We start from the raw sequence: 14,381 nt of genomic DNA on the forward strand, positions 1-14,381 counted from the left end.
GACCCGTTTGTTGGTTTTTTTGAGACAGGGTCTCCCTCTGTCACCCAGGCTGCAGTGCAGTGGCGCGATCTCGGCTCACTGCAACCACCACCTGCCAAGTTCAAGTGATTCTCCTGCCTGAACCTCCTGAGTAGGTGGGACTACAGGCGCCACCATGCCCGGCTTAAATTTTTGTATTTTTTGGTAGAGTCGAGGTTTTACCACGTTAGTGAGACTAGTCTCGAACTCCTGACCTCGAGTGATCCGCCAGCCTTAGCCTTCCAAAGTGCTGGGATTACAGGCATGAGCCAGCGCACCCGGCCCTGAACCTCAGTTTTTTGGTAGTTAGTTGTATAAACTGAAATAATTTTTATGCAAAATATTAGGGAGGCCATTATTTATTGTTACCTCTATGTAACAAAATGGGAGGTACTTGCAAGCTTGGGGTCAATTAGTTCTTATTAATATCAGGAAAGTTTCAGTATCATGCATTGAGTTATAAAATTACTTTTTAGAATAACATTTTCTTCTCATTTAGTGTAATTTGATTTTCTTTCTTTCTTTCTTTTTTTTTTTTTTTGAGACTGGGTCTTGGTCTACTGCCCAGGCTGCAGTACAGTTGTGCAATCATGACTCACTGCAGCCTCAACCTCCTGAGCTCAAGTGATGTTCCCGTCTAAGCCTCCCGAGTAGCTGGGACGACAGGTGTGTGCCACCGTGCTGGGCTCTTTTTTGTTGTTTTTTTTTTTTGTAGAGTCATGGTCTTGCTATGTTGCCTAGTCTGGTCTTTAATTCCTGCTCTCAAGCGATCCTCCCACACCGGCCTCTCAAAGTGTTGTGATTACAGATGTAAGCCACTGTGCCTAGCATGATATCCTGACTTATAGTTCCTGTACGTTTTGGCTTATAATATGCTTTGTATTAAAAAATAATGAATTTTCATTTCTTCAAAAATATTCTGTGTTAGTGTGCCTCTTTATAGAACAAGAGGGATGTGTAGTCTCACTCAGGGACAAGCAGGATTCTGGTACATTGGTCTTTATATGGACGTCTTTGACCCATAGTCATTAGTAATCACGTGACATTGAAAGAGAATGTTAGCCAACAAAAACTCTACATCCAGTGCCTGTGAATTGCTTCTCTAATTTTGATAGGTGATGGGAGCCTTTATTTAAACTACTTACTTTGTTTGTCCCTTCAGCAGAGAGGGAGAAGACCTCAAGTCATCAGTATGGTTTGATGTCTTATGCTTTTTAAATCTATTCCAGCTATGCTAAGAAAGAATCTGATCTTAATGGCGCCCAGATCAAGCTTCGAGAATATGAAGCAGCACTGAATTCTAAAGATGCAGCTCTTGCTACTGCACTTGGTGACAAAAAAAGTTTAGAGGGAGATTTGGAGGATCTGAAGGATCAGATTGCCCAGGTAAGGTCAAGCCTACTCTTGAGCCATATGTGGCAGGTTAATTGCCTCATCTGCCTTAAGCCATAGTTTATTTGATTGATTGATTTTCTTTTTTTTTTTTGAGACGGAGTCTCGCTCTGTGGCCCAGGCTGGAGTGCAGTGGCCGGATCTCAGCTCACTGCAAGCTCCGCCTCCCGGGTTCATGCCATTCTCCTGCCTCAGCCTCCGGAGTAGCTGGGACTACAGGCGCCCGCCACCTCGCCCGGCTAGATTTTTGTATTTTTTAGTAGAGACGGGGTTTCACCATGTTAGCCAGGATGGTCTCGATCTCCTGACCTCGTGATCCACCCGTCTCGGCCTCCCAAAGTGCTGGGATTACAGGCTTGAGCCACCGCGCCCGGCGATTGATTGATTTTCAAATGTATTTTCTTTTTGAAATTTTATTTATTTCTTTTCTGATGGTTTACTTGAAGAAAAGTCTTGAGGTAGCTAACATGCAAAACATTGTCACCTCCCAGGCGTTATATCTGTATTGTCCAGATCTTGTGGCTCCCTTCTTCTTGCCTGTTGTACGCACATTCATTCTGTCTCTGCTGTCAAAGCCTATTTTGTTAGGAAATAAGTAAGAAAAGAGATACCATAATGCTGCTCTCCACACAGGAAAAAGTGAAAGTGGTTAGCTAAAATAATTAGTTTGATTTTTGAAATGTGAGTGAGTCATACGTCTCTGTTCTGTTCCCTGTTGGCAATTAACAGTTTGATGGGTGATTTGGTATGATACTCTGTGGGTGGGGCCAGCAAATGAACACCCAGTTCTGTGATAAATGTTAAAATGAAGTAATTATACACTGATAAATTTATAGGAATTTTAACACTTGATTTGATCCATAGATATCTTAAGTTCATTATTAAATGATTGCCATGTAATTTTTATCACAATTCTTTTTCCTTGTAATAGTTGGAAGCCTCCTTAGCTGCTGCCAAAAAACAGTTAGCAGATGAAACTTTACTTAAGGTGGATTTGGAGAATCGTTGTCAGAGCCTTACTGAGGACTTGGAGTTTCGCAAAAACATGTATGAAGAGGTAACTATCTATAATTTTACTTTGTAAAGGAATGGAGGGGTTCTAGAATGACTTTGTCATAGCTAAACATGTAATTATATTTTCTTTATGATTTCTTTGCCACAAAAATATATCAAATAAAGAAATAAAGCTGGGTGTGGTGGCTCATGCCTGTGAATCCCAGCACTCTGGGAGGCCGAGGCAGGCGGACCACAAAGTTGGGATATCGAGACCATCCTGGCTAACACAGTGAAACCCCGTCCCTACTAAAAATACAAAAAAATTAGCCGGGTGTGTTGGCATGCACCTGTAGTCCCAGCTACTCATAGTCCCAGCTACTCAGGAGGCTGAGGCAGGAGAATGGTGTGAACCTGGGAGGCAGAGCTTGCAGTGAGCTGAGATCGTGCTACTGCATTCCAGCCTGGGCAACAGAGTCAGACTCTGTCTCAAAAAAAAAAAAAAGAAAGAAAATAAATAATAAGGTTTGGGGATGGGGAGAAATTTTGCAGGTAGATTATTTAAGCTACTGCTGAAAGACCACATTTAAGAACTCAAGCTGTTACTGTAAACAGGTGTGATTTCACTTCATCTTATTTTTGTTTTTTTTTGAGACGGAGTCTTGCTCTGCCGCCAGGCTGGAGTACAGTAGTACGATCTCGGCACACTTCGACTTCTGCCTCCCGGGTTCAAGTGGTTCTCCTGCCTCAGCCTCCCGAGTAGCTGGGACTATAGGCATGCGCCACCATGCCCAGCTAATTTTTGTATTTTTAGTAGAGACGGAGGTTTCACCATGTTGGTCAGGATGGTCTCGATCTCCTGACCTCGTGATCCACCCACCTTGGCCTCCCAAAGTGCTAGGATTACAGGCGTGAACCACCGCGTCCAGCCTCACTTCATCTTAACTTATAAAGGCTTGGTCACAGCAGCTAATTACTGTCAACATGTTTAAGCATTAGTTATCTATTCCTGCCTAGCAAATTACTTCCAAAGTTCATCAACCTAAAACCAGAGACTTGTATTAATCTCTCAGTTCCTGAAGGTCAGAAATCAGAGCTGCTAAACTGGGTGGTTCTGTTTCAGGGTTCCATGAAGTTGCAGTACAGCTTTTAACCTGGCCTGGAGGAATGGCATCTGAGCTCATTCACAGGGCTGTGTGCAGGAAGTGTCAGTTCCTCACCTCATGGTCTTCTCCATAGAGCTGCTCAGGATATGGCCCCCCTAAGGGTCAGTGATAAGAAAGAGAGGGAGGGAGGGAGAGAGAGATGGAGCGAGGGAGGGAGAGAGAGATGGAGCGAGCGAGCGAGTAAGAGAGAGAGAGAGAGAGAAAAACACGAGAACATCAATATATGCTACCAGCTACCAAGGCAGAAGCCACATTGTCTTCTGTAAGCTAATCACAGAGGTTATATACCATCACGTTTGCCGTCTCCTATGGCTCACATCTGGAAATGCGGCTACTTACAGCATTTATAGGTGTGTAAAATTTTTTTTTTTTTTGAGACGGAGTCCCACTCTGTCGCTCAGGCTGAAGTGCGTGGCGTGATCTCGGCTCACTGCAGCCTCTGCCTCCCGGGTTCAAGCTATTCTCCTGCCTTAGCCCCCCAGTAGCTGGGACTACAGGCCCATGCCACCACTCCCCGCTAATTTTTTGTATTTTTAATAGAGACTAGGTTTCAACGTGTTAGCCAGGATGGTCTCGATCTCCTGTTGTGATCGGCCCACCTCGGCCTCCCACAGTTCTGGGATTACAGGCATGAGCCACCGTGCCCGGCCCACTCATGTGGAAATCTTAAAATATCACTTACAAGCCTTAACTGCTGTGGTCAAGGGACAGGGGCAAAACTGTTGTCAAACAAAGGAAGTAATACAATTGAGGAAAGGGGAATGTATATTTCATGAAAATTGGAGAGGGTTGGAATCAACTCATGGGGAAAACATGCTGTTAATCTGCTAGGCTTAATGTTTTTAGAAGTAGTGTAATTTTGAAAACAGTCACTAATAATAAAATAGGAATTCATTGTAGCAGTTAGCAAACCATTTATTTATTTGGAGGAAAAATAATAGAAATCTGACTGTTTTTTAAAATGACAAGCTTTAAACAAAATAGGTATTAGTACAAGGTGCACCAGACAAGCAGTCAGACTTTGGACAACTCTTAGTGTCAGTTTCTTATTTAAAATGAAATACTGATACTGCTATTTTTTTCTTCAAGGAGTGGTGAGGATCAAAGTGGAATACTGTGTGTGAAAACTCTTTGGATACTGTAGCAAGTGCTGTCATGTAATTGTTATTAGTGTTGCTTTGTTAAAGCAGATATTTTTATATTGAGTTGAGATTGACTTGCATTTTTGTTTTGTTTTGTAAAAATTGTGATTTATCATTATTTATTTCTGATGTTGTGTGTAGACAACCAGAAGTAGGGTATTTTTTTCTTTGTAAGGTCACTGGTTCTATATAAAAAATAGCATCAGTAAAAAGTAATTTAATATTTTTAGAGTGTTTGCAGAGCATCTTTGAATTTTTGGCTTTTGCCTTTTTCAGAATGGATGTTAAGACAGTCCTCTTAATTTTCTTTTCTTTTTTTTTTTTTTTCTGCTTTTGGAGACAGAGGCCTGCTCTCTTGCCCAGGCTGGAGTGCAGTGGTGTGATCTTGGCTCACTACAACCTCCACCTCCTGGGTTCTAGCGATTCTCCTGCCTCAGTCTCTGGAGTAGCTGGGTCTATAGGCACGCACCACCATGACCAGCTAAGTTTTGTATTTTTAGTAGAGACAGGGTTTCACCACGTTGACCAGGCTGGTCTCGAACAGCTGAACTCAAATGATCTGCCTGCCTCGGCCCCCCAAAGTGCTGGGATTATAGGTGGGAGCCACCACGCCCGGCCTTTTTTACTTTAAAAAAAAAAAATGTAAAAAAATTTTTTTGAGACAGAGTCTCACTCTGTTGCCCAGGCTGCAGTGCAGTGGTACGATCTTGGCTCCCTGCAACCTGTGCCTCCCGAATTCAAGTGATTCTTGTGCCTCAGCCTCATGAGTAGCTGGGATTACAGGTGCACACCCTCACAACTGGCTAACTTTTTTTTTCCTTTGTTTTTTAGTAAGTCGCACCATGTTGGCCTGGCTGGTCTTAAACTCCTGGCCTCAGGTGATCCACTTGCCTCAGCCTCCCAAAGTGCTGGGATTACAGGTGTGAGCCACTATGCTGGCCTTAACTTTTTTTTTACATTCATGATATATATTCAATAATAATATCTAACTTCCTTATTATGAACAGTTGGGGGAAAAAGGAAGGAGAAAGGCAAAAGAGGAAGAAGGAGGTAGACAAAGAGCAACTATTAGCAGTTGCTCTCTTCAGTGTTTTCATGATTTAGGTATTATTTGCTTCATGAAATAGATGTGATCTCTGGGAGGGTGATAGTAGAACCTTCCTGATTTTTCTGATTTTGTCAAGTGCATGCTTCTGTGTAGTAAAGAGAAAGATGAAGAAATGCACAGGAAAATACCTGCACAAACATACACAAACAGCAACTTTGGTGGGTTATACTTCCCTCTTGTGGCTTCTTCAGATAATGCCATTCTATTTTTTTTTTTTTTTTTTGGAGACAGAGTCTAGCTCAGCTCCCCAGGCTAGAGTGCAATGATACGATCTTGGCTTACTGCAACCACTGTCTCCTGGGTTCAAGTGATTCTCCCATCTCAGCCTCCCTAGTAGCTGGGATTACAGGCACTCTCCATCATGCCTGGCTAATTTTTGTATTTTAGTAGAGACGGGGTTTTACCATATTGGCCAGGCTGGTCTTGAACTCCGGACCTCAGGTGATCTGACTGCCTCGGCCTCCCAAAGTGCTAGGATTACAGGCGTGAGCCACCACACCCAGCCTTCCATTCTGATTTTATTTAGACATTTCCTTAAAACAGAGTAAAGGATCATGACAACTACTTCTATTCTTTAATGGTAAATTTTTCATATATAGTCAGTCAACTAATATTGTTAATAAGATCCTGTGTCACTTGATAATGATAGCTTAATACCAGCTTTTAAAGAAATCATGTAAATTAGCTTGTCCTGCCTATTATTATGTCTAAGAAAATAGTTTTATGGCTGGGCACGGTGGCTGACATGTGTAATCCCAGCACTTTGAGGGGCTGAGGCAGATGGATCACCTGAGGTCAGGAGTTTGAGACCAGTCTGGCCAACATGGGGAAATCTCATCTTTACTAAAAATACAAAAATTAGCCGGGCATGGTGGTACACACCTGTAATCCCAGTTACTCAGGAGGCTGAGGCAGGAGAATTGCTTGAACCCGGGAGGCGGAGGTTGTAGTGAGCTGAGATCACACCGCTGCATACCAGCCTGGGTGACAGAGTGATACTCCATCTAAAAAAAGGAAAGAAAAAAGAAAATAGTTTCATTACACATAAATCTTTATTTGAATTGATCATGACTGTTAAGTTTAACTTTCCATGTGCCGTTTTTTCAGAGATGTTCTTAAGATTATCAGTGAAACAACTTAGAAAAATAATATTTGCTTAGTGTTTAGTATTGTTTACTGTCTATAAATCCTTGATTGCATGGTAGTTTTGGTAGGCCACCCAGGCCTTTCCTTGGCTTCAGAAAAATAAATAGCTCTGCTCCTCAAAAGGAATAGAAAGTTCCTAAGGCTTGAGATGCTACCACTTCTGTCATTAGTTCCATTTCAAAAACCTTCTCAACTGAAAACTAAGAGGCAAAAAAGTGTTTATTCAGATGACTGCCTGAGGACAAACAGGAGGAGGTTCATGTGTAAAACTTCAGATGGCTGTGATGTCACTCAGATGTGTACCAGTGCAGCCATGGTAAGTAACTTGGCTTTATGTTTTTTGTTTCTTTTTTCCTCAGGAGATTAACGAGACCAGAAGGAAGCATGAAACGCGCTTGGTAGAGGTGGATTCTGGGCGTCAAATTGAGTATGAGTACAAGCTGGCTCAGGCCCTTCATGAGATGAGAGAGCAACATGATGCCCAAGTGAGGCTGTATAAGGAAGAGCTGGAGCAGACTTACCATGCCAAAGTGAGCACTCTTCAGAAGATTCTTTTGAACACTTAAAATCATTACTTCACAATTCCTGTGACGAACATGGCTTGATGTTTGTTTTCTTCTAGTTTTTAAAAATGATTCCCCTAGTCTCCATGAAATATATAGAAAATTGGCTTTTTCTAAAAAGTACAGTTTCTATAAACTGTTACTAAAAATTACTAGAAGAATGTAGAGTTGTTCCAATTTTATTAGAGGTAAGGTTTTGTCTTTTTGTCCCGAGCCATGTGAAATAACTTTCCTCCAATAACAAGTACTGATCATGCTGTCCTGCATACACATCCATGTAGTAGTGAATGAATGTCAGACTGCATTAGATCTCATTTTCATGTCATCATTGTGCGTAGATTGAGACTACCACACTTCGGGCTTTTTTACATAAGGGCCAAATGGAAAAGTCTCTGCTATTTCTTCCTCTGTCACTATTATTCACTTAAAAATATATTGTAGAAACTTCCCACTTACATTAGCTGACCATGAAAGAATTCATAAAAATCACCAACGAGTACAGGCTTTCCCTGGTAAATGATTTTGCCTCATGTTTTAAATTTTATATGATTTGATTAAAAAGACTTTTTCGTGGCTGACTTAGTAGGGTCACAGAGTTATTGAAAATTTTCATTGCATGGCCTTAAACTGTTCATGTTGCTTTTTATCTGTTGTATGAAGTAGTAATTAGTGAAAGTGAAAGATCTTATTATAAGCAGTAACTTCAGTTGTATAACATTTATCCAGTATCACACATTGAGCTAAACAGTGAAGGAGCTAAAGTAAGGATCAGTCACAAACTGTGGCCTCACAGGGAGCCAGGGAGGAGACACACATACACAATGGTGTTATGGGATTTGTATTTTACTCAAGGAGCTATTTTTTTTTGCTTCTGAAAGGAAGCATTTCTATCCGGTTTGAATGAATCTATAAACTAGTATTTTCTGCTTGTTGATTTATATACTGTATTGGATTTGGTGGGTTAGGGATATGTGATATTTCTTTTCTTTACAAGCATCACCACAGTTGAGTTGCTACTGCCCAGTCTCCTTATTATCAGTGTTATCTTAGACATTAAAGGTTTAATAGATGAAATATTGAAGTAATAAGCTTTGGGTAAAGGCCTACGTATATTAGCATTCTTAAAGCTCGTTATTTAGGAAGTGACTCTAGAAGTCACACAGAATTACCATCATTCACACCATGTTAGCAAACTGCATGATGCTTTTCCTGTGTTTCATCAACCAGTTACCAGCAGGAGTTAGGTTTGAAATGCCTTGAGGTGAATCATGCTTCCTTATTTGTTTCAGTTCTAGATAAGACTGACTATGCTTTGCTTCTTCTTTTAGCTTGAGAATGCCAGACTGTCATCAGAGATGAATACTTCTACTGTCAACAGTGCCAGGGAAGAGCTGATGGAAAGCCGCATGAGAATCGAGAGCCTTTCATCCCAGCTTTCTAATCTACAGAAAGAGGTAAATAAGCATCTTGATGTAAGAAGTTAGACTTGAAGGCTACCTTCACCATGGGCACCTACCTGCTTTGTTTGGGCTGATGTCACTCCTCTCTCTGTTTATCACAGAGGATGGTGTCATCCTGTACTTTGGTCTTCACAGTACTTTTCTAGATTTGTTCATTTTGCATTGCATAAACATCCTTTGAGTAGATACTGTTGCTCCTAATTAGTAGATTACATAGAGCTACGGGACTTGACCTTGAGGAAGGAGCCTGTTAGTTTATTCACTGGACTTACCCTAGGACCTGGGTCTTCTGACCTGTCTAATAGCTTCATCTCTACAGAGTTACTCTCAACACATTCCTTTTTTATATCATTTGAAAACCGAAATGAAGAAAAACATGCAAAAATTCTTTGTGGGTGGTGAATGCTTTGTGTTTCTAGACAAATTCTGTAGCGCTTAAAGTATATAATAATTAGGATCCAGGAAAGTAGCTTTGATTTGCATATTCCAGTAAGAATTTAGTAACTCATTCATTCATTGGTACGCCTAAGTGACAAATGGCATTATTGCTGACTGTTGACTGGCTGCCCACCAGGGTGTGATGGTGTGCTTCAGGTGCTGCTTAAGCAGGCATGGACACTACTTCAGATCAATTTTGTCAGTGTGGACACAAAGTACATACACTCCATATACTGCATTCAGAATGATTCAGCAATTAACTCGTCACCTTAATTGTTTTGGAAATAACTTCAGCTTCTGTTTTCATCAGGGGAGAAAATCTTGTTTTTAATTTTCCACATGAGAATCAACTTTATTTTACTCTTGATTAGGCTTTTCTTCCTTCCTTTTTCTTTTTACCATTTTTAGTAAAATATTTTTCTAATTATAAAACTGATGACATCTATTTCAGGAACTTAGAAATAAAGCAGAAAATGGCTGGGTTCAGTGGCTCACACCTGTGATCCCAGCACTTTGGTAGGCTGAGGCAGGCAGATCATGAGGTCAGGAGATCGAGACCATCCTGGCTAACACGGTGAAACCCTGACTGTACTAAAAACACAAAAAATTAGCTGGGCGAGGTGGCAGGCGCCTGTAGTCCTAGCTACTCAGGAGGCTGAGGCAGGAGAAGAGCATGAACCTGGGAGGCGGAGCTTGCAGTGAGATGAGATCGCGCCACTGCACTGCAACCTGGGCGACACAGCAAGACTCCGTCTCAAAAAAAAATAAGCCATATAAAATGGGGTGATACAAAATAATTTAGTTAACGTCGGGGCTTTTACATTGCCTATCATGTGCTTTGTTACTTACAGCACAGATTTTTAAATTATTTTAAACCTATTTTGTGCTGATAGTGTTTTGAGAATTTTCATATAATAGCAGAGCCGGGAGCACCTCTGAGTTCATTCCATATAACCACAGATCTAGGTGAGTTTAATGACTTGCCCAGAGGCTGCAGACTGATAAATGGATTTCTCTGCTGGTTCCCAGTTTTTCCTTTTATACCTCTTTCTCTTCAAAGAAGATTTACGTTTAGAAATTTAACAGATAATCTTTTTTTCCATTGCACCATCTGTCTTTTTGGGCTGTCTTTTTGGGCTGCTATAACAAACTACTATTGGTAGCTTATAAACAACAGAAATGTCAGAAATTATTTCTCACAGTTTTGGAGCCTGGAAGTTCAAGATCAAGGCACTGGCAGATTGGGTATCTGCCTGGTGAGGGTTGTTCCCCGATTTATAGACGGTGCCTTCTTGCTCTGTCCTCACATGGTTGAAGAAGCACCCTTGGCCCTCTTTTATAAGGGCACAAATCCCAGTCACTAGGGCTTTCCTCTCATGATCTAATCACCACTCAAAGGCCCCACCTCTTAATATCATCACCTTGAGGGTTAGGATTTAAACATGAAATTTATGGGAACACAAACACACAGACTGTATCACTGTATTTTTTTTTTTTTTTTTGAGACAGAATTTCGCTTTTGTTGCCCAGGCTGGAGTGCAGTGGTGCAATCTCAGCTCACTGCAACCTCCGCCTCCTGGATTCAAGCAATTCCCCTGCCTTAGCCTCCCTAGTAGCTGGGATTACCGGCATGCACCAGCACACCCTGCTAATTTTGTATTTTTAGCAGAGATAGGATTTCTCCATGGTTGGTCAGGCCAGTCTCAAACTCCTGACCTCAGGTGATCCTCCTGCCTCAGCCTCCCAAAGTGTTGGGATTACAGGTGTGAGCCACTGCACCTGGCCTATATTACTGTCTTCACAGGTACTTTTCCAAAAATGGGCCTCTCTGTTCTTATACTGAGTTGGCATTTACTACTCTTTTCCATTTGCTAATAGTAAGTTGTCTACTAGCTACTGTCTCTCCCTCGATTTTATTTTTTCCTACTTTTTTTTTTTTTTTTTTGGCCGCTGCTTAATCCATTTGATTTACTTTAGTACAAATCTTGTCTTTAGGTTGATCTTCACTGTACTTTGGATGAGGAGACTGAGAGTAGTCTAGTGTTATTAATAAGTAGTAGTGGGCTCTGAAACTTGGTAGCTGTGTGTTCTGACCCAGGTTCAAGGCTGTTTCCCTGTTTGCCTGTTAATTGAATTCCCATTTTGCAAGTGGTTTTTTTTTTTGAGACAGCATTTTGCTCTTGTTGCCCAAGCTGGAGTTGTATGGCGCGATCTCAGCTCTCTGCAACCTCCGCTTCCCAGGTTCAAGTGATTCTCCTGCCTCAGCCTCCTGAGTAGCTGGGATTACAGGCGCGCACCACCACGCCTAGCTAATTCTTTGTATTTTTAGTAGAAACGGGGTGCACCATGTTAGCCAGGCTGGTTTCCAACTCCTGACCTCAGGTAATCTGCCCACCTTGGCCTCCCAAAATGGAGGGGATTACAGGTGTGAGCTACTGCCTTAAATGCTGGGATTACAGGCGTAAGCCACTGTGCTGGCTGCAAGTTTTTTTTGTTAACCTTAGCTTAGTGGTTTTTAAGTAATGTTGTTAGGCAGTGCACTGGGGGTTTCCAGGAGCTAACTCGTTAGCAGATAGTTCAGCCAAAATAGTTTTTAATTTCTCTTTCTGGGGGTCAATCTTTTCCTCTTTTCATTGTTGGTAACAGACTTTATGGTAAACAGTATAGTTTGAGGAATATTTTTATTAGTTGATAAATTTTAGCCTTAGAAAAATAATCAAAAAGAAAAATGTTATCTTTTTGAATATTTTCCTATTGTTTAATCATGTTTGTTGCTGAGTCATATCAGTTTCATCATGCTGCCTATTAGGCCAAAAGAATTTCCTTTTGGTTAAATAACTCAGGTTAGTTAAAGTGCTTCTTAAATTTTACTTGAAATTGACATGGCTTTTAAAATACTGGTTTTACAAGATATATTTAAATAATATATAGATGGTACCAGTGTTATGTTTTGGAATTAAAAATTTTACATTGCTTATTGCATTTCTAGATTTTTGACTTGGGGCCAAATGAATTGATTGTTTAGAGTCTGCTTGCCTTAGAGAAAAGTACAGCATGGTACTTAAAAACACCTCTAATTTTTGTTTTTCTAACACCCAGATTCTGGAGACTTTGGCTGCAGCTAGACCTTAGGAAACCAGTACAATTATATTACATACTACAAAAAAAGTTAACCCCAAGATCGTCAGAAGTCATAAAATTCAGGGTTAGTGGCAAGATCTGAGAGGTAATCTAGTTAGTTAGATCTCTTCATTTTCCTTATGTGGAAACTGGTTTAGTGAGGTTAGTTACAGCTTACTTATAGCCTCACAGGTAGTTAATGGCAGAATTCGAAAGGAGAATCTAGGTTTAACTTCTCGTACTGTGTTCCTTATATCTTACTCTACAAGCGTAAGTGCAGCTACTGAAAATAGAATTTAATTGTTTCTATGTAAAATACAGAATGATTCAGAGTAACTTTAAAACTTCTATACCTAGATTTTTATTTTTCCGTCTTAAAGAGCTCTGCAACATCAAAGGCAGTCAGAGACATCATTGGGTTTATAAATCTCAGCTCAGGTTATCTGTGAATCTTGGGTAGTTTATATCTCTCATCAACTCTCCTTTAGATTCTACCTTTTTGCCCATTCTGTCTTCTACTTCTGATATATGAAATAAAGCAAAGAGATTGAAGGGAGGCATTCTGAACTTACATGACTTTTTAAATTTTCTTTTGGAGAAAAAGAAAATACAGGGAACATGGTAGCGGGGAAATGGATTTCTCCATTTATAGCATGATTTTTGCAAATGCAGTTAAATGCAAGTTCTCTGAGGTTCAGGGACTACCTTTGTAATATCCATCTTAAGAGGAGTGCCTGTCTAAATAGAATGTCAAGTTATATACTACTACTCTGGAATTTAATTAATTGATTGGTCAATTTTTTTTCTTTAAAAATATATTTTTGTGTGTGCACGTGAACCAGGGCACCCCTCTGCCCCCAAACAGGTTTAGAGTGACTCTTGATTATTTTTAAAATAACCTTGTTATTTTGGCATAATTTTAGATTTACAGAAAAGTTGGCAAAGTACTGTAGACAGTTATTGTATTTCTCTCACCCATTTTCTCCTGTTTTAGCATCTTATGTTACCGTAGCATATTTGTCAAAACTAAGAAACTGACATTGGTGTATTACTGTGAACTCGACTCCAGACTATTTGGATTTCACCAGTTTTTGTGTTATCCTCTTTCTGTTCCAGGTTCCACATGCCTCCCCGGGTCTGTGACAGTTTCTTGGGCTTTCCTTGTTTTTTATGAGCTTGAGTCTTGAATAGGATTGTCCAGGTATCCTGTAGACTATTCCCCAATTTGGATTTGTCTGGTGCTTTTCACATGATTAGACTGGGGTTTTGGGTTTTAAGTGCCCGTTTTGTCACATTGTATCAGGGATTGCACATATGTGATGACCACATGACATCACTGGTGGTGTTTGGTTTAAGATAGTGTTTGTCAGGTTTCTCCACTGTCAACAGCGCTACTATTTTTCCATTTCTATACACTGTTCGTGGGAAATAGGTCACTAAGTCCAGCCTGCCCTCAAGGGTAAAGGGCAGGACTTAAGCGCCACATTCTGGAGGGAGCACTTTGTTGCTTTCTGGTACTATAACATGCTCTAGGCTTATCTTACATTTTCCCTGCTCCAGTCCTAGAATTATCCATTCTCCAAGGAGCCCTGGTTCTTGTTATTGGAGAATGGTATATAGAAATTAAGATCTGGGCACTGAGTGTTCTTACTGCTTCTTGGCCCTCTCACTGATAAAAGTAGGTAACATTTTATGTATGTTAACCCATGTGTACGCACATATTTATGACTTTTTCTGTCTAATCATTTGTATTAAGATAGACATGAATTTATACAGATGTCTCTGACTTGCATCTAGTACCACAGGATTCATTTTTGGCTTCCTTTCTGACGTAC

At 40.6% G+C, this 14,381-nt stretch overlaps 1 protein-coding gene across 1 annotated transcript in view; it reads left to right on the forward strand.

The window, feature by feature from the left end:
• LMNB1 (lamin B1) overlaps positions 1 to 14,381 on the forward strand; it is an 81,938-nt gene that overhangs the window by 47,261 nt on the left and 20,296 nt on the right. The window contains exons 3-6 of the mRNA XM_011942128.1: positions 1,248 to 1,404; positions 2,342 to 2,467; positions 7,325 to 7,495; positions 8,857 to 8,982. Coding sequence (XP_011797518.1) covers positions 1,248 to 1,404; positions 2,342 to 2,467; positions 7,325 to 7,495; positions 8,857 to 8,982 — 580 coding nt within the window. The remainder of the gene's footprint in view (positions 1 to 1,247; positions 1,405 to 2,341; positions 2,468 to 7,324; positions 7,496 to 8,856; positions 8,983 to 14,381) is intronic.

The sequence above is a fragment of the Colobus angolensis genome, unplaced genomic scaffold, assembly GCF_000951035.1.
Source record: "Colobus angolensis palliatus isolate OR3802 unplaced genomic scaffold, Cang.pa_1.0 Scaffold206, whole genome shotgun sequence".
NCBI classification, from domain to species: domain Eukaryota; kingdom Metazoa; phylum Chordata; class Mammalia; order Primates; family Cercopithecidae; genus Colobus; species Colobus angolensis.